This window comes from Pogoniulus pusillus, chromosome 6, assembly GCF_015220805.1.
Source record: "Pogoniulus pusillus isolate bPogPus1 chromosome 6, bPogPus1.pri, whole genome shotgun sequence".
NCBI lineage: Eukaryota > Metazoa > Chordata > Aves > Piciformes > Lybiidae > Pogoniulus > Pogoniulus pusillus.
In genome coordinates, this window is record NC_087269.1 from 28469930 (window position 1) to 28487747 (window position 17818).

A 17818-nucleotide genomic window follows, 5' to 3' on the forward strand; every position below is an offset into this window, starting at 1 on the left:
TATGAACATATTCCTGAGCTCTGCATTGCTGTTGTGTGGTCCTGGTGGTTGAGGTGTCAGAGGACTGATTGCACAGGACAGGGTGACTTCTCATGAGGTGACATAGTGGTGGCTGATCTCTTATCATAATCTGGGATTAGAATAAGTGAGTTCAAGGCTTTTTGACATCTCAACAAGCAGCCTCCAGCCACAATGGGCTGCTAAGATGCCCTCTATAGTGTTGCCTGTTCCGAGGAGCCTTACCTCTGATATAGCATCTGCTTTATGTGTGGGAGAAGTGAGATCTGCTGTTCTGTCAGAGAGAGAGGTCTAAGCAGGGCTTTTTAGGAGCTGTTTGAATTACTAGGGAATAAACCAGGAAGATTACTTAGGTCTTAGCCTGATCACTGTGTACTGCTCTTCCCTGCTAATCTCCCCAGCAGTGGCAGCATGGCTTGTGAAGGGAGTCATCACTTTGTTGTCTGTCAGCACACACCAATGGAAAGCTCAGGGGACAGTGCTGCTTTTAGGGCAGGTTGGGGTTTACAGTGTGAGTTGTGCTGAGGCAGAAAGCAAAGGGAGGGTTTTGCTTTCTGTGAACTACTTTCTCCTTACTGTACATCAGCTGTGGGAGTGACATCAGATGGATGTCCATGGCCAGGACGAGTCAGACTTTTCTCCCAGCTCCTGTCATCCAGGCTGTTGTTTGTTGGTGGGCCAAATGTTCTCTGGCTACAGATGCTGTTGGAGGAAAAAGGCTGTCAGAGAGAAGGCATGTCCTGTCATGCATGTGCATGGAAAGCAGCCACAAGACTTCCACTGCAGAGGTGAAAGGAAGGTGGGGAGGGGTGAGCTGGAGCCATCCCTATCTGCTCTGCTCCTGATTGATGTACCTGATGTAGTTACTCTCTGCTTGTTTCAGGATTCTGCTGCATGGTGCTGAGGTTTGCAGCCTGCCTTGCTACTACCAGCATGGTACAACTTGGGGACCTGATGGATTAGGCCCAGAGGAGAGTCATGAAAGTGATGAGGGTGCTGGGGCACCTCTCTTGTGAGGGCAGGCTAAGGGGGATGGGGCTGTTCATCCTGGAGAAGAGAAGACTCCAGAGAGACCTTAAATCAACCTGAAGGTACCTGAAGGGTGCCTACAAGAGGGCTTTAGAGGGACTGTTTAGAAAGGCCTGCAGTGATAGGACGAGGGGCAATGGTTTGAAATGACAGAAGAGGAGATTTAGGTTGGACGTTAAGAGAAAGTTCTGCACCATCAAGGTAAGAGAACACTGCAACAGATTGCCCACGGAGGTAGTTGAGGCTCCAGCCCTAGAGATATTCAAGGTGAGGCTTGATGGGGTTGTGACAACCTGATCTAGTGGAGGATGTCCCTGCTGACTGCAGGGGGGTTGGGCTGGATGACCTTTGGAGGTCCCTTCCAACCCAACTCATTCTATGATTCAGTCAGCAATGAAGTCATTAGCAGCAGTGGAAGGTATGAACCTGCTCTCTCTTCTGGGGACCACCATGCTTTGCCAGCCCACAGCTGCTGTGAGTACTGTGTTCAGTTCTGGGCCCCCCAGTTTAGGAGGGACATTGAGATGCTCGAGTGTGTCCAGAGAAGGGCAACGAGGCTGGTGAGAGGCCTTGAGCACAGCCCTACGAGGAGAGGCTGAGGGAGCTGGGATTGGTTAGCCTGGAGAAGAGGAGGCTCAGGGGTGACCTTATTGCTGTCTACAACTACCTGAGGGGTGGCTGTGGCCAGGGGGAGGTTGCTCTCTTCTCTCAGATGGCCAGCACCAGAACAAGAGGACACAGCCTCAGGCTGTGCCAGGGGAGATTTAGGCTGGATGTTAGGAGAAAGTTCTTCACTAAGAGAGTCATTGGGCACTGGAATGGGCTGCCCGGGGAGGTGGTGGAGTTGCCATCCCTGGGGCTGTTCAAGGCAAGATTGGACGTGGCACTTGGTGCCATGGTCTAGCCTTGAGCTCTGTGGTAAAGGGTTGGACTTGATGATCTGTGAGGTCTCTTCCAACCTTGTGATACTGTGATATATCTGTGTTGCTGACTTGCTCACCTTCAGTCCATAATCACTGCTGTAGAGAAGAGTATGGATGAAAAATTACAGTATCACAGTATCATCCCTGCTGAGATGTAGGGGATTCAACTCTGCCAGGCTGAGGTACTGCAGTGTTTGACCATCTGAAAGGGTTTGTTTCAAACTCTGAAGCACAGCTCTCAACTTCAAAGCTGCCATTCTCAGTTTTCAGACTGAGAAGGGCTTTGGTGGCCTGACAGGGGCGTTGGCTGCTTCTGCAGTTAAAAGTGGAGGTTATTTCATGCCCTGGTGGGAAATGGCCACCAAATGGAAATAATTGTTTTAATATGGGTGTGTTAACCATCCTCAAGGTATTGTTATAAATATCCTAGAATAAAAGAGCCTTCCCCCCACCTTTTAAAGCTGAATGTAATCACTGCTCCACCTGGGAACGGTTCATCCCCAGCAACAACACGTCCCTCTTCTTATAAAGGGAGTTTAAACTTAATTCATCTTGGCATGCTATAGGGCACATGGGAAGAAGAAAAAAATGTAATTATCAGGGCTGGTATTAGCTGTGCTTGTGTTGGGAGATGCAACCTGTGTTTAGACAGGATTTAGCGTTTAGAGCTTGTCACTGCAGCTGGTTCCAGCTTTATTAAGCACAAAAAAAAATGGACTTAACTCGAGTTTTAAATCTCTGCTGCCTGATGCTGAGTTCACTGCTGATGGCAGCTGCCACTTTGACAGCTCTGCGAGTCTCCTCTCCAAATCCTGTGCAAGGCAGAGCTGCTGTTCCTGGGTCCTGAGTTAGAGCCTGTCTTAATGAGCTTCCAGGCTGCTGCTCAGCAGCTTGGATGAAAAGGCAGATGGGGAGCGTGTGTGTGGTGGTGGGGCTGCACCTTGCCTGCTTGCAGAGCCTGGGAAACCTTGTTCCCTGCTTTCAACTTTGACTCCCCACCAACCCCACCAGCCATGCAGAGATAAAAGCTTTGATGTCAGTGGCTTGGTACCTGTCTTCTGTTGTATTCATCCCTCTGCTGGAGCGAGGGTTGTGTGCCTTTGTGAGATAAGGCACCTATAGGTGATGGATTGCCTGCTTTGTAGGATCACGGGGTCAGCAGCAGCCTGTTCCAGAACCCTGCCAAGCTGCACCTGACGCTGGGGACGCTGGTACTGCTGAACCAACAAGAGATCCAGAAAGCCTGTGACCTCCTGCAGCGATGCAAAGAGGACTTTGTGGAGTAAGTGAGAAAAAAAGAGATGTCATCTCTGAGGACTGGTGTGGAGGAAAAGCAGCAAGCTGTCTTTGACAAGGGACAGCAGAGAGAAAAGCAGCTCAGTAGTCTGTCTCAACTCTAGAAAGAGGCTGAAAGCTTTCAAGTGGGAGCAGTAGGAATCAGCGAGCGGTCCCAAAGAGTCTAGCAACATCTTGCAGCTCAGCTCCAGCCCTCAGCTCTCCCTGCAGACCTGCTCTGCTCATTTCATTTTCTCACGTGCCTCCCTGGTATTTTTGGATGGGCATTTTTTACCGCTGCCTGCTGCCGAGGGAGGGATGAGCTCCCATTAATGTCCTGCCTTGTGTTGCTTGCAGTGGGCCTCGGCAGGCTGCTTCCCTCCCACCTCACAGCAGATGCTGAGGTGTCCTTGACTTCTTGAGGTGTCCTTGATTTTTTTGAGGTGGGGAGCTGTGTGCAGGGAAGCCAGCATGAGCTGTGCGAGTAATCACTCTGTGCTGCTCCAGGAGCAGGGCTTTCTGGCTGCCTGTTAACACTGAGTTGCAGATGTTAGGGCTTTAACCATAAATGTGGTTGAATGACACTGTAATTAACTTATCTCTGTCCAGCTTAGGAATTGGAGATGGCCTGAGGGATTGGTTTATTTCTTTCTGCAAAGCCTTTTGCACAGGGATCCTCCAGCCTTATTTATTTGTTGCCTTGGTGCATGAAGAATTAGCCAAGCTGTGCCAGCTGATGTCTGTGGGAATTGATACACAGCCCAAATCTGTACCTCTGCCTTTAAAATAATGGCTCCAGTTGTTCAGCTGTTCAGTGCACATTATGTTTGCAGGAGAAGGCTCTGCCTGCAGTATTTGGAAGGTGCCAGATGCCACCCAAGTTGGTTGAACAGAGGTGGAGAAAATCTTGAGGTATCAGACCACACCTTGAGTACTGTGTCCAGTTCTGGGCCCCTCAATTCAAGAAAGATGTTGAGGTGCTGGAACATGTCCAGAGAAGGGCAACAAAGCTGGTGAGGGGCCTGGAGCACAAATCCTATGAGGAGAGGTTGAGGGAGCTGGGCCTGTTTAGCCTGGAGAAGAGGAGGCTCAGGGGTGATCTTATTACTGTCTACAACTACCTGAAGGGGCATTGTAGCCAGGTGGGGGGTGGGCTCTTCTCCCAGGCAACCAGCAATAGAACAAGGGGACACAGTCTCAAGTTGTGCCAGGGTAGGTATAGGCTGGATGTTAGGAAGAAGTTCTTCACAGAGAGAGTGATTGGCATTGGAATGGGCTGCCCAGGGAGGTGGTGGAGGCACCGTCCCTGGGGGTCTTCAAGATAAGACTGGATGAGGCACTTAGTGCCATGGTCTAGTTGACTGTCTAGGGCTGGGTGCTAGGTTGGACTGGATGATCTTGGAGGTCTCTTCCAACCTGTTTGATTCTATGATTCTGTGATTCTATGATTCTTTACTCTCTGTTTCCTTTAGCGGAGGGGGAATCAACACTTGGATGTAACCTTTAGGTCTGGAGAGCAGGTCTGGTGAGGAGGACTTGGGGTTGTTCAGCCTGGAGAAAAGGAGGCTGAGAGGTGACCTTCTTTACAACTCCCTGAAAGGAGGTTGGAGTCAGGATCACAGAATTGACCAGGTTGGAAAAGACCTCTAGGATCGTCAAGTCCAACCTATCACCTAACCCTTCTAATTAACTAAACCATGGCACTAAGTGCCTCATCCAGCCTCCTCTTAAACACCTCCAGGGATGGAGACTCCACCACCTCCCTGGGCAGCCCATTCCAATGCCAATCACTCTCTCTGACAAGAATTTCTTCCTAATGTCCAGCCTAAATGTGCCCTGGCACCGCTTGAAACTGTGTCCTCTTGTTTTGTCCCTGAATGCCTGGCAGAAGAGACCAACCCCACCTGGCTACAGCCTCCCTTCAGGGAGTTGTAGACAGCAATGAGGTCAGCCCTGAGCCTCCTCTTCTCCAGGCCAAACACCCACAGCTCCCTCAGCCTCTCCTCACAGGGCTGTGCTCCAGGCCCCTCACCAGCTTCCTTGCCCTTCTCTGGACACCTTCCAGCACCTCAACATCTCTCTTAAATTGAGTAGCCCAGAACTGGACACAGCACTCAAGCTGTGGCCTGAGCAGTGCTGAGTTCAGGGGCAGAAGAACCTCCCTTGTCCTGCTGGCCACACTCTTCCTGAGCCAGCCCAGGATGCCATTGGCTCTCCTGCCCACCTGGGCACACTGCTGCCTCATCTTCAGCTCCTCTCTACCAGCACCCCCAGCTCCCTCTCTGCCTGGCTGCTCTCAGCCACTCTGTCCCCAGCCTGTAGCACTGCACAGGGTTGTTGTGGCCAAAGTGCAGAACCTAGCACTTGGCTTTGTTCAATCTCATACTGTTGGCCTCTGCCCACCTATCCAGCCTGGCAAGGTCCCTCTGCAGAGCCCTTCTACCCTGTAGCCGATCCACACTTGCTCTCAACTTGGTGTCATCTGCAAACTTACTGATGCTGGACTCAATCCCCTGCTCCAGATCATCAATAAAGATATTGAACAGGGCTGTGCCCAGCACTGATCCTTGGGGCACATCACTAGTGACAGCTGCCAACTGGATGTGGCACCATTCACCACCGCTCTCTGGGCCCATCCATCTAGCCAGTTCTTGACCCAGCACTAGGTGCCCCTGTCCAAGCCATGGGCTGCCACTTTGGCCACAAGTTTGCTATAGCAGACAGTATCAAAGGCCTGGCTGAAATCCAGGTAGACCACACCCACAGCCTTCCCCACGTTCACCGGGGGGGTCACTTGCTCATAAAAAGAGATCAAGTTGGTCAAGCAGGACCTGCCTCTCCTCGGTCTCTTCACCCAGGCAACCAGCAACAGAACAAGGGGACAGTTTCAAGTTGTGCTGGGGGAAATCTAGGCTGGATGTTCCAAGAAGTTCTTGCCAGAGAGAGTGACTGGCATTGGAATGGGCTGCCCAGGGAGGTGGTGGAGTTGCCATCCCTGGAGGTGTTGAAGCAAAGCCTGGCTGAGGCACTTAGTGCCATGGTCTGGTTGATTGGCCAGGGCTGGGTGCTAGGTTGGTCTGGATGAGCTTGGAGATCTCTCCCAACCTGGTTGATTCTATGATAAATCCATGCTGGCTGGGTCTGATCCCCTGGCCACCCTGTAGGTGCTCTGTGATTGCACTCAGGATGCTCTGCTCCATTATCTTGCATGGCACTGAGGTCAGGCTGACAGGTCTGTAATTTCCTGGCTCCTCCTTCTGACCCATCTTGCGGATAAGCACCACATTGGCCAGGTGACAGTCGCTCTGTTCTCCCAGGTAAGAATCACAGATTCACAGAATATCTTAGATTGCCAAAGCCCTTCAAGCTCATTGAGTCCAATCATTAATTTCACACTGACAAGTCCTTGACTAAACCAAAGCCCTCAGCACATCTCATCACTAGGAATCACTCTGCTTGGAAAGGACCACCAGCATCAGCCAGTCCAGCCTTTATCCCAGCAGCCTTCATCACCAGACCACAGCCTCAAGCACCACATCCAATCTCCTTTGAAACACCTCCAGGGATGGCAACTCCACCACCTCCCTGTGCAGCCTGTTCCAGTGCCTGACCACCTGCTCAGGAAACAACTTCCTCCCAACAGCCAACCCAAACCTCCCCTGATGCAACTTGAGGCCATTTCCTCTTGTCCTGTCATTACGGATTGGGGAGAAGAGACCAGCTCCAGCCTCACTACAACCTCCTTTTGCAGAGGGGAGTAAGGTCCCCTCTCAGCCTCCTCTTCTCCAGACTAAACACCCCCAGCTCCCTCAGCCACTCCTCATAGGCCATGTTTGCCAGACCTCTCAAGAAGCGACAGGGCAAGATGAAACGGCCTCAAAATGCACTAGGGGTGGTTTAGATTGGACATTAGAAGAAACTTCTTCACTGAAAGGGTTCTCAAACACTGGGACAAGCTGCCCAGGGAGGCGGTTGAATCTCCCTCCCCAAAGGTGTTTAAAAGCCAGAGAGATGTGGTGCTGAGGGCCATGGTTTAGCACCAGCCTTGGCAGAATTAGAGAATGGTTGGACTCTATGATCTCCAAGATCTTTTCCCACTGAAATGATTCTATGATTTCTCTTGCCACACCCAAATAAATATCCTTTGGAAATTAATTTGGGCTCTCTTACACCCACATGAACCTTAGTTGGCTTTCATTGCATTTGCCAAACGCAGGCAGTGCCATGTGAGGGAAGCTGTGCCCTTTTAGACCTGGCTTTAGTGCCCACACTATGATGTGCCCCACAGAGCACTCATGCTGTTCTCCCAGTAAACAGTCTGGAAAGGGAAATCACGCCTGGGATGCTTGGCTGAGAGTCTGAAAGGCAAGCTGAAGAGAAGTGAGCACGGTTAGAGCAAAGTCAGGCTGCCTTTGTTAGCTGGCATTTAGGACTTGTGCTGCCCAGACGCTCCCTGTGTCAGCGGCGCTTGCTCCCAGGGAGCTCTTGCTGCAGCACCCTGCCTCCCTGCCATGTTCTGCTGGCAGAGGCAAGGAGGTGGAGTGTTTGGAAGCAGAAACACTTCACAGTGTGTTTGCAGGTCTGGGAAGGCATCTCGTATCCAGCACGTGGTTTGGGTTTTGCCTTCCTGCGAGAGGAGCCGGAGCTGGTGTTTGAAACCAGCTCTGTTTGCTTCCAGCCCTTCTAAGTGGGTGTTGAAATGCACTTCAAAGCTGCATTCTGTGAGGAGTGCTTTTCCTGGTGAAAAGCAGCAAGCTGGGGACGTTGTGTCAAAGGAGGGCTGGCACACAAGCTCTCTGGGGAGCCAGGGTTCCAGCACCCTCGCAGCAAAATTCTTACCCATGGTCAGCTGGAACCTCCTGGCTTCCAGTTTGTGCCCATCACCCCTTGCCTTGTTGCTGGGCACCACTGAAAAGAGTCTCACCCCACCCTTGCCCCCCAGCCTTTAGCTCTTGATTGGCATTGACAGATCTCTGTCTGCTCTTCTCCAGGCTGAACAGCTACAGGTCTCTCAGCCTTTCCCCCTCACCCTTCTTGAATTGGAGAGGTGATGCTTTTCTCACCCTTCTTGAATTGGAGAGGCCTGAACTAGACCCAGATGTAGCCTTGCTAGAGCAGAACAGAAGAGGAGAAAACCTCCCTCAACCTGCTGGCCACACTTTTCTTGATGCACCCCAAGGTCCCCAGTGGTCTTCTAGGCCACAAGAGTACATTGCTGGTTCGTGATGAACTTTTTGTGCACCAGCACTGCCAGGTCCTTCTCCACAGAGCTGTTTTCCAGCAGGTCAGCTCCTCTCCTTTACTGGTGCAGGAGGTCATTCCTCCCCAGATGGAGGGCTCTGTATTTGCCCTGGCTGAGCTTCATAAGGTTCCTCTCTGTCCAACCATTCTTCATGCTCTTCCTGAGGCATTTTCATGAGGAGTGAGAAGGAGCATTGCTGCTGTAACACGCAGAACAGTTTATGTTCTACATGTGTACAATGCTGTCAGTGTGTCTTCTACTGAAGCTCTGTGTTTGCTTTAACTCTGTTTGAGAAGCACAGAACTTCAGTGCCAGTGCTATCTGTGAAGACATTTGCAGCTCCTTCTAACTATCCAAACCATCTATGAACACAATCAGAGGGCTAGACCACCTCTCCTACAAGCACAGGCTGAAAGACTTGGGGTCGTTCAGCTTGGAGAAGGTTCCAAGGAGACCTTACTGGGGACCTTTAGTACTTAAAAGGGTCTACAGGAAAGCTGGGGACAGACAGGACAAGGGGCAATGGTTTTAAACTAAATAGAAGGAAGAAATGTTTTACACTGAGGGTGGTGAGACACTGGTCCAGGTTGCCCAGAGAGGTAGGTGGTATATGCTCCATCCCTGGAACCATTAGGTCAGGTTCTCCGGGGCTGTGAGCAACCTGCCAACTGCAGAGAGGTTGGACTAATTGGCCTTTAAAAGCACCTTGATGTGTAGAGCTGGTGGAGCAATGGACCTACAGAATGCTTTAAAAGTCCTGTCCCAACTCAAACCACTCTATGGTTCTTTCATTCTGTGATTGCTATCTTCTGTCTTCCCAGGCAAGTCAGGAGCCCTCCAGGAATGAGAACTGGAACAATTTTTTTACTGCTAGTGAATCTTCTGAAACAGAAATCTCTGCATTGAGATGTCCTGTGAACAGTGACAAACTGACTTCAGTGTCTGTCTAGACCTCTGAATGGATAAATTTAAATGTTTTCACAGCTTTTCTTGGGCTAAGGAGGTAATGGCAGCTGTGGTGCCATGGACAGTGACCCTGAGTACACCCTCAGCAAGTTTGCTGATGACACCAAGCTGTGTGGTGCAGTAGACAGGATGGAGGGCAGGGATGCCATGCAGAGGGGCCTGGACAGGCTGGAGAGGTGGGCACAAGCCAACCTCAGGAGCTTCCACAAGACCAGGTGCAAGGTCCTGTAGCTGGGTGGAGGCAATGCCAAGCACAAATGCAGGCTGGGCAGTGAGTGGCTGGAGAGCAGCCCTGAGGAGAGGGACTTGGGGGTGCTGCTGCATGAGAAGCTCAACAGGAGCCAGCAGTGTGCACTTGCAGCCCAGAAAGCCAAGCAGAGCCTGGGCTGCATCAGCAGAAGTGTGGCCAGCAGGGCCAGGGAGGTGATTCTCCCCCTCTACTCTGCTCTGCTGAGACCCCACCTGGAGTATTGCATCCAGTTCTGGAGCCCCCATTGCAAGAGGGATGTGGAGATGCTGGAGCATGTCCAGAGAAGGACCAGGAGGATGCTGAGAGGGCTGGAGCAGCTCTGCTGTGAGGACAGACTGAAAGAGTTGGGGCTGTTGAGTCTGCAGAAGAGGAGGCTCCCAGGTGACCTTCTTGTGGCCTTCCAGGATCTGAAGGGGGACTAAAAGAAAGCTGGGGAGGGACTTTTTAGGCTGTGAGGGAGTGGCAGGACTAGGGGGAATGGAGCAAAGCTGGAGGTGGGGAGATTCAGCCTGGATGTGAGGAGGAAGTTGTTGAGCCTGAGAGTGGTGAGAGGCTGGACTGGGTTTCCCAGGGAGGTGGTTGAGGCCCCATGGCTGGAGGTGTTTAAGGCCAGAATGGATGAAGCTGTGTGCAGGCTGCTCTAGGGTAGGGTGTCCTTGCCCCTGGCAAGGGGTTGGAACTGGATGATCCTTGTGGTCCCTTCTAACCCTGACTGATTCTATGATTCTGTGTTCTTTGGTGCTGTAGAGATCAGGGAGGCTTTTTTGTGTTGTGGGTTTTTTTTTTCAGTGCAAACAACCTAAAAGATACAGGAAAGAGAAGTTCTCTGCCCCATATGTTCTAGATAACATTTAATTCCCACTTAAAATCAAAATTGGGTTTAAGTATAGCAAAAAAATGTGTTTGCTATCATTCCTTTAGTTAAACCAAATACTTAGTGAGGTGCCATGAGGTGCACCATGCCTATCAAAAGCAAGTGTGTGATGTTCTGTGTCACTTGTCAGGTTGTTTGGGGCTCTGAGCAACCTGCTGTGGTTGCAGATGTCCCTGCTGGCTGCAGGGGGGGGGGTCGGACTAGATGACCTTTAAAGGTCCCTCCCAACCCAAATAGTTCTGTGGTTCTCTGTTTCAGTTTTGTAACATAAGGGATTTCTTACATTTTAGCCAAATTGCTGGAGGCAAGCCCCTGACTGTGGAGGTGGCAGGAGTGGAGTACATGAACGATGATCCTGCCATGATTGATGTCCTCTATGCCAAAGTCCACATGAAGGATGGCTCAGACAGGTGAGTGCCCCTCGATTTGCCACAGCGGTGTGCCCGAGAGGCCCTCTGAAGCTGGTGGGTACTGCTAGCAGTCCTTGGGCCAGCACTCAGGAAGATGAAGTCATTCTTGCTTCCTAAACTGGTTAAGGCAGTGATGTGTTTGCTCTTTAAATCAGTCACTGGTGGTGCAGCTGAAAGATGTCATTTGTCTCTGTAGCAGTTTGTCAGATTGAATAATGGTGTCGTGGCTCACGAGGTGATAAGATGGCCAAGGAGATGCTCCTGAGATGACTGAGAAGGTAGAACAACTTGGCCTCTGCTGTCTAGTTCCCAACCTGCAGTCCAGATTAATCTGGACAGCCTGGCACATTCTGCAGCACTTAATTATTCTTAACACCCAGTTAGGACCAGAAGGTCCTCAGAAAAGCATGACTTGGTTACAGAGTTGGGGTTTATGTCTGTCAGCAGCATGGAGCAGGCTAGGTGTGAAATAGATGTCTGTCTTCTGAGCTGCTGGTGTGAGCTCTTGAAGCCTGGCTGGTGTGTCAGCTCCTGTGTTTGTGCTGTTCTGCACTGTGGCTGGTGGCTTTAGCTCTACAAACAGTGCTGTGGCTTCTGGTCAACCTCCCTCTGTCCTAGTTTTGACAAGTTACCAGCAAGCACCATCCTTTCTCACAGTGCTGTACTGGAAGACTGGGGAAACATAAAAGCTGTTGTACTCTGTGCTACTGGTTGTGAGGTGGGTGCAGAAGTGGTAGAAGGGTAGCCAGAAGAGCTTGAGCCTTCCTTCCCTGAGCCTTAGTCTTGTCTTTTCCTGACAGGGCTGCCCTTTTGTGTCTGTTCCTGTTGCTAGAAGACAGCAGGAGCAAGCAGGGGAGCACAGAGCCGTGCAGCTGGAGGAGGGAGGCTGCAGGCAGGGGCTGGCTCAGAGAAGAAAGGACGTGCTCTGGCATCTCCTTTCCCCAAGGGCTGGGGAGCCAAGGTGGGGAGCTCCTGCTTGAAACCACACTCTGGAAGCTGTGCTGAAGTGAGAGATCGGAAGTGGGATAAGGAAATGGGTGGGAAAACGAAGATGTGAGAATTGCTGGGAGGCAGTAGGAACTGAAATCTTTTCCTCTTCTTGGCTCTTCTGCTTTGAAGTCTGTGCTACCCTGAAAGAGGTAAGGCAGAACAAATGGGGCAGGTGGAGAACCAGGCCAAGGCAGAGATGAGCCAGGAGACAGAAGAGAGGTGCAGGGAGAAACAAGGCAGCAGTGCTCAGGAAGATGAGATAGAGGCAGATACTGGATGACCCAAATGCCCTGCACTTGGTTTGTTGTGGAAAGCAGCTGAAGTGTCACCTCTTGAGAGCTGAGGTGTGGACTTCTTTTCTCCTGAGTCATCGAGCTCTGATCATCCCTGAGGTGTAGTGCTTGAGAGTCTGCTGGCACCTGAAAATAAGTCTGCAACCTGAAGGAGCTGGCAGAGGAGTTCTGTAGAGCATAAGCAGGGCCTAAAGCATGGCAGTGATGTCTGCCTGTGCCTGGAGACAGCTTGAGTTGTTGGTACTAGCACTGCAAGCTGCTTCGGATGCCAGCCTTATCCCTTCTGCTGAGAGCCTGCTTAGCCATAGTGCTGATGTGCATTAGGGGTGGCAGAACTGGTTTTGGCAGGGGAGAGAAAAGAGCTCTTCACATCCACATTGCCTTTCAAAAACACAACTCCCACTCATCCCCCTGGGAAAGGGCTGATGTCTCCTCTGTCCGTCACAGAGGTCTGTTATTTGAGGCTGTGACCAAACACAGATCTTGTGCTTTCCATAGCACCTGGAGGCTGTCAGACTGTTCTTTCTCAACACCTTTTTTGCTTGGCAGCATGCTCAGAGAGGGCCAAATGATTACAAGCTTTTATTCTTGGCCCAGGCTGCTCCTGCCTGCACCTGCAAATGAATTCACCTGGCACTTCTGCTTTGATATATTTCCTTAACTGTTAGCAAGCATCCAGAAAACATTTAGCTTTGCAGAGGGGGAAGTAGGTTGAGTTTGCATTGCTGGAGAGCAGTGAAAGCTTCTTTTGCTTCCTCTGAGATTCCAGGTGATTATAGAGAGGGGACAAATGGTGATTCCTCCAGAAAACTGTGCTTTGTTTTCTGATCTGCTGAATGGGTTATTGCTGAGCAGCTCCATGCACCTTTTGCTGGCTGCTCAGGGAGATGAGAAAGGCAGGTAGAAAGCAGAGTTTCCCAGCTGCAAGGCTGAGAGCAGCAGCCATGTGGTTTGCTGTGCTGGATCAGACTGCTGCATCTCGGTGCTGGAGAGAGGTGTGTGCCTTCTTGTCTCATGCAAGACCTCTTGCTAGCTTTGTGTAGCTCCTGGCATGGCTGAGGGGTGGAGTTCCTTCCTGATCTTTGGATGATCTTGATCAGCTTAAAGCTATAAAGCAGGAGATTTGATTTACCCTGACCTAGCTTGCATAACTGCAGACAGAATCGGGGGGTTGGCAAGCCCTGCTGCACATTTAGAATGGCTCAGTCTGAGAGAGAGGGATCAGGCTCTGATACCTCCCACATGGCAAATAATTTCCATTATAATTCCTTCTAATTTGTTTTATTTCCTTGATTAACTTTATAAGGTAATAAAGCTCCATTTTCCCTTCAGCTCCTCTCCCTTAATTTGTTTTAGCATTGTCCGTAATGATCTTCGTTTAATCTTTGTCATTGCTCATTTTAACAGTCCCTGTTGTATGGCCAGAAAGGGGCAGAAAACCCTGAGAATTGGTAGTTTCAGAGGCCTCTGAAATCGTTGCAGTGGAGCTGGCAGCCCTTGAGAGGTGGCACAGAAGCAGCCATGGGGTAGGAGCTGGCATCTGGAGCGTGGCAGCCCTAGGCTCTGGGGGCCAGCCTCAGAGAGGCCACACTCTGCCTCTGCAGCTGCAGCTGAGAAGCCAGAAAGGTGGCACCTGGTGGAGCAGAAAGCTGTCTAATCCCTTGGATGCTGTGAGAGGAGCCTGAATTCTTATGCACAGACTCTCTTGCTGTGTTTTTGGGGACAGGAAGCTCTTGTTCTAGCACAGCCTTGGTAAGGCTGGGGCACTGCAGACATTTTGTAGGGGAGAGCAGCAGCCTGGAAGTTCCTTCAGCTCTTTAGACATAGGGCATGTCAGTTCATTGCTCTCATCACCTGCCTCGTCCTCCTGCCTATCCTAGGACAGGTCTGCCCACAGACCCTGGCAGCCATGGCTGCTTTCATCTCTGACTGAGGCCAGACAGGAAGGTGGCAATAAGTCCTTTGAGTCTGCTTCTTAGTTGCTCCAGAGCTGGAGCATTCACCAGGATATGCTGTCTGGGTTTATGTCCTGTGTCACCATATTCTGAGCTCTCCCAGGAACTGGGTTACTTGTTTGGGAGAGAGAGGGTCCCAGCTCCAGCCCAGTGCAGTCCCTGAGCAGAGCAGGTCCTGTGGGAATCTGCAGGGTTCAGCAGTTGCAAGGAGAGTCACATTGTGCTTGTTGGCATTAGAAAGATGAATCCTGTGAGTCTCAATAACATCTGTCAGTGCAAGCAAGCTCTCTGCAGTGCTAAATCTGCCCCTGTCCATGGAACATTTGCAGCAGAAGCCATCACTGAGGAGGTTTTGCAAAGCAGAGGGAACTTTTTGCCTTAGAGCCGAATCCTGGTGGCTCTGTTTGCTTTCTATCACAAGCTCCCTTTCTGCGTGTGTGTGTGTGTGCAGAGACTTCATTTCACACATGCTGCCCTCCCTGGCTGAAAAGCTGACAATGCAGAGGTTTCTCCTTGGTTTGCACTGCTCTGTTTTTCCTCTTTGTTTTTTGCCTTCCCAGATTGCAGGTGATTGCTGATCAGCTGGTGGAAAGGTTCATAGCCTCTGGCCTGATGCTTAAGGAGTGGGACAGAGTGAAACTGCATGCTACAGTCATGAACACTCTCTTCAGGAAAGATCCCAGTGGTGTGTATCCCTCACCCTTACTGATGAATGTGTAATCACTGCTCATCAGGAAATGCTTTTGTGGCCCTGCAATGCCAATGGTGGAATCATAGAATCAGCGAGGTTGGAAGAGATCTCCAAGCTCACCCAGTCAAACCTAGCACCCATCCCTATTCAGTCAACTAGACCATGGCACTAAGTACCTCATCCTGTCTTAGAATCATAGAATCATAGGACCAACCAGGTTGGAAGAGACTTCCAAGCTCATCCAGTCCAACCTAGCACCCAGCCCTGTCCAGTCAACCAGACCATGGCACTAAGTGCCTCAGACAGGCTTTGCTTCAACACCTCCAGGCACGGTGACTCCACCACCTCCCTGGGCAGCCCATTCCAGTGCCAATCACTCTGTCAAGAACTTCTCCTAACATCCACCCTAGACCTCCCCTGGCACAACTTGAGACTGTGTCCCCTTCTTCTGTTGCTGCTTGCCTGGGTGAAGAGACCAACCCCAAGGGATCTTAAAGATCATCTGGTTCCAACCCCCTTTGCCATGAGCAGGGACACCTTCCACTAGGCCAGGTTGCTCAAGGCCTCATCCCAACTGGCCTTGAACACTTCGAGGGAGAAGACATCCATAAGCTGGGCAACCTGTTCCAGTGTTTCACCACCCTCACTGGAAAGTTTTTCTCCTAATATCCAGTCTGAATTTGCCCTCTTCCAGCTCATCCTATCACTACAAGTCTTTGTAAGAAGCCCCTCTCCAGCTTTCCTGTATCCCACTTCAGGTACTGAAAGGCCACTCTCTGGAGCCTTCTCTTCTCCATAGTGAATAGCCCTGAGGAGAGAAAGGTCCAGGGAGTACCTGAGGTTGAACTGAAACACGGTTGCAGCTCAATGTGCTGTGCTGCCGTTGAAACGAGATGAAAACTTGGTCCTCTTTGGTCAAGTTGAAGATTGCCCCTTGATTTGGGAACAGGATTTCATCTCCTTCCCTGTGAAACTAATTTACAAGGGCATGTAGCAATTGGACAAGGGGCAGTGGTTTTAAACTAGAGAAGGACAGATTTAGATTGGACATCAGGAAGAAGTTCTTTGCTGTGAGGGTGATGAAGCACTGGAACAGGTTGCCCAGGAAGGTGATGAAAGCTCCAGCACTGAAGACTTTCAAGGTCATGCTTGATGGAGCTCCGAGTAACCTGATCTAGTTGGGGATGTCCCTGCTTGCTGCAGGGAGTTTGCATTAGATAACCTTTAGAGGTTCCTTCCAACCCAGTGCATTCTGCAGTTCCATGAGATCAGATTCAGACAGTCATGGGGTGGAATCTGAGCTCTCACTGAGTGCACAGTGTCTGCTGTCTCTGCCAGGAGATGTCTGCATCGTTCTTGTTGCAGACTTTGTGAAGCAGCCTCAGATGCACTGAGGGAGGGGCAGGACATTACAGCCTCCTTCTGCATGTGCAGACTTGCAAGTGCTCTGGCACATTGTAGTTTGCAAGCCTGAGCAGCAGTGCACTAAAGCTTCTCACAGCATTCTCTGGCCTGGTGACTTCTGCTCAGTGCTGCTAGGTTGGTGGCCTCTGCGAGTCTCTGTGCAGACAGTGGTGACAGCAGATGGTTTGTGTTGTGATTTTTCCATGCACCTGACAGCAGGCTTTGGGAATGACTGCTACTCAAGTCAGATAAGCATGTTCAGGTAGCAGAAACCACAGAAAAAGGAGCCTTGGATGTGAAAATTGGTGAAGATGACCACGTGCAATGCCTTGGGCTTGGGGGAAAGTGGCTGGAGTGCTGGGTGGTGGAAAAAGACCTGGTGGTGTTGGTCAGCAGCAAACTGAACGTGAGCTGGAGGAGTGCTCAGGTAGCTGAGAAGGCCAACAGCATCCTGGCCTGGATCAGCAATAGTGTGGCCTCAGGGGGAGGGCAGCAATTGTCCCCCTGTAATTAGCACTGGTGAGGCCACACCTTGAGTATTGGGTTCAGTTTGGGGCTCTTCACTGCAAGAAGGACATTGAGGTGCTGGAGTGTGTCTAGAGAAGGGCAATGAAGCTGGTGAAGGTTCTAGAGCACACATTTTGTGAGAGGAGTGGCTAAGGGACCAGGGATTGTTTAGTCTGGAAAAAAGGGGGCTGAGGGAAGACCTTCTGGCTCTCTACAACTCCCTGAAAGGAGGCTGAAGTGAAGTGGGGATTAGTCTCTTCTCCTTAGTATCAAGTGATAGGACAAGAGAAAGGGGCCTCAAATTGCACCAGGAGAGGTTTAGGTTGGACATGAGGAACAATTTCTTCCCCAGAAAGGTTGGCAAGCTCTGGACCAGGCTTCTGAGGGCAGTGATGGGAGTCTCCATGCCTGGAGGGATTTTAAAGCCTTGTAGATGTTGGTGCTGAGAGAAATGGTTTAGTGGTGACATGGCAGTGTTGGGCTAATGGTTGAACTCAATGATCCTAAAGGTCTCTTTCAACCAAATCAATTCTGTGATAAAATGGAGGCCAGAATGCTCTTGTCTCTCTCTTTGGGGAGGCACAAGGGCGGCTGCCTTGGGCATGATGTGTCTCTATTCTGCCCAGCCCCATGAGGCGTGTGAGCCGTGCGGACACAGTGGTGAGAGCGTTAACCAGGTAGCTATAGAAATCACTTTGTATTCAGGACAGCATTTGAATAGCTTGCTAGGTGTGAGTGAGACTTCATAGTCCATGCTGGAGATGAAAAAGGAATATTGAATATATTCACCCAGTGAGGCAGAGGTCCTGTGGAAAGAGCAGGATTATGTAAAAATCCAGGCATGCTCCGGGGAAACGGATCTGAGACGTAGGCATTTGGCTGCAGGCCTGGGCTGCTATTCTTAATGTCTGTGTGTGGCTGCCTGCCCACCCTGCAGAGAAGCAGACACACTTGCACGCCTGTGCTTCCCCAGGCTGGCAGCAGAGGTTGG

At 50.8% G+C, this 17818-nt stretch overlaps 1 protein-coding gene across 2 annotated transcripts in view; it reads left to right on the forward strand.

Moving 5' to 3' along the window:
* Window positions 1-17818, forward strand: part of ASCC1 (activating signal cointegrator 1 complex subunit 1) — a 71788-nt gene that overhangs the window by 19609 nt on the left and 34361 nt on the right. For both annotated transcript variants that reach the window (XM_064145042.1, XM_064145043.1), the window contains exons 6-8: window positions 3116-3252; window positions 10868-10987; window positions 14786-14910. In XM_064145042.1, coding sequence (XP_064001112.1) covers window positions 3116-3252; window positions 10868-10987; window positions 14786-14910 — 382 coding nt within the window. The remainder of the gene's footprint in view (window positions 1-3115; window positions 3253-10867; window positions 10988-14785; window positions 14911-17818) is intronic.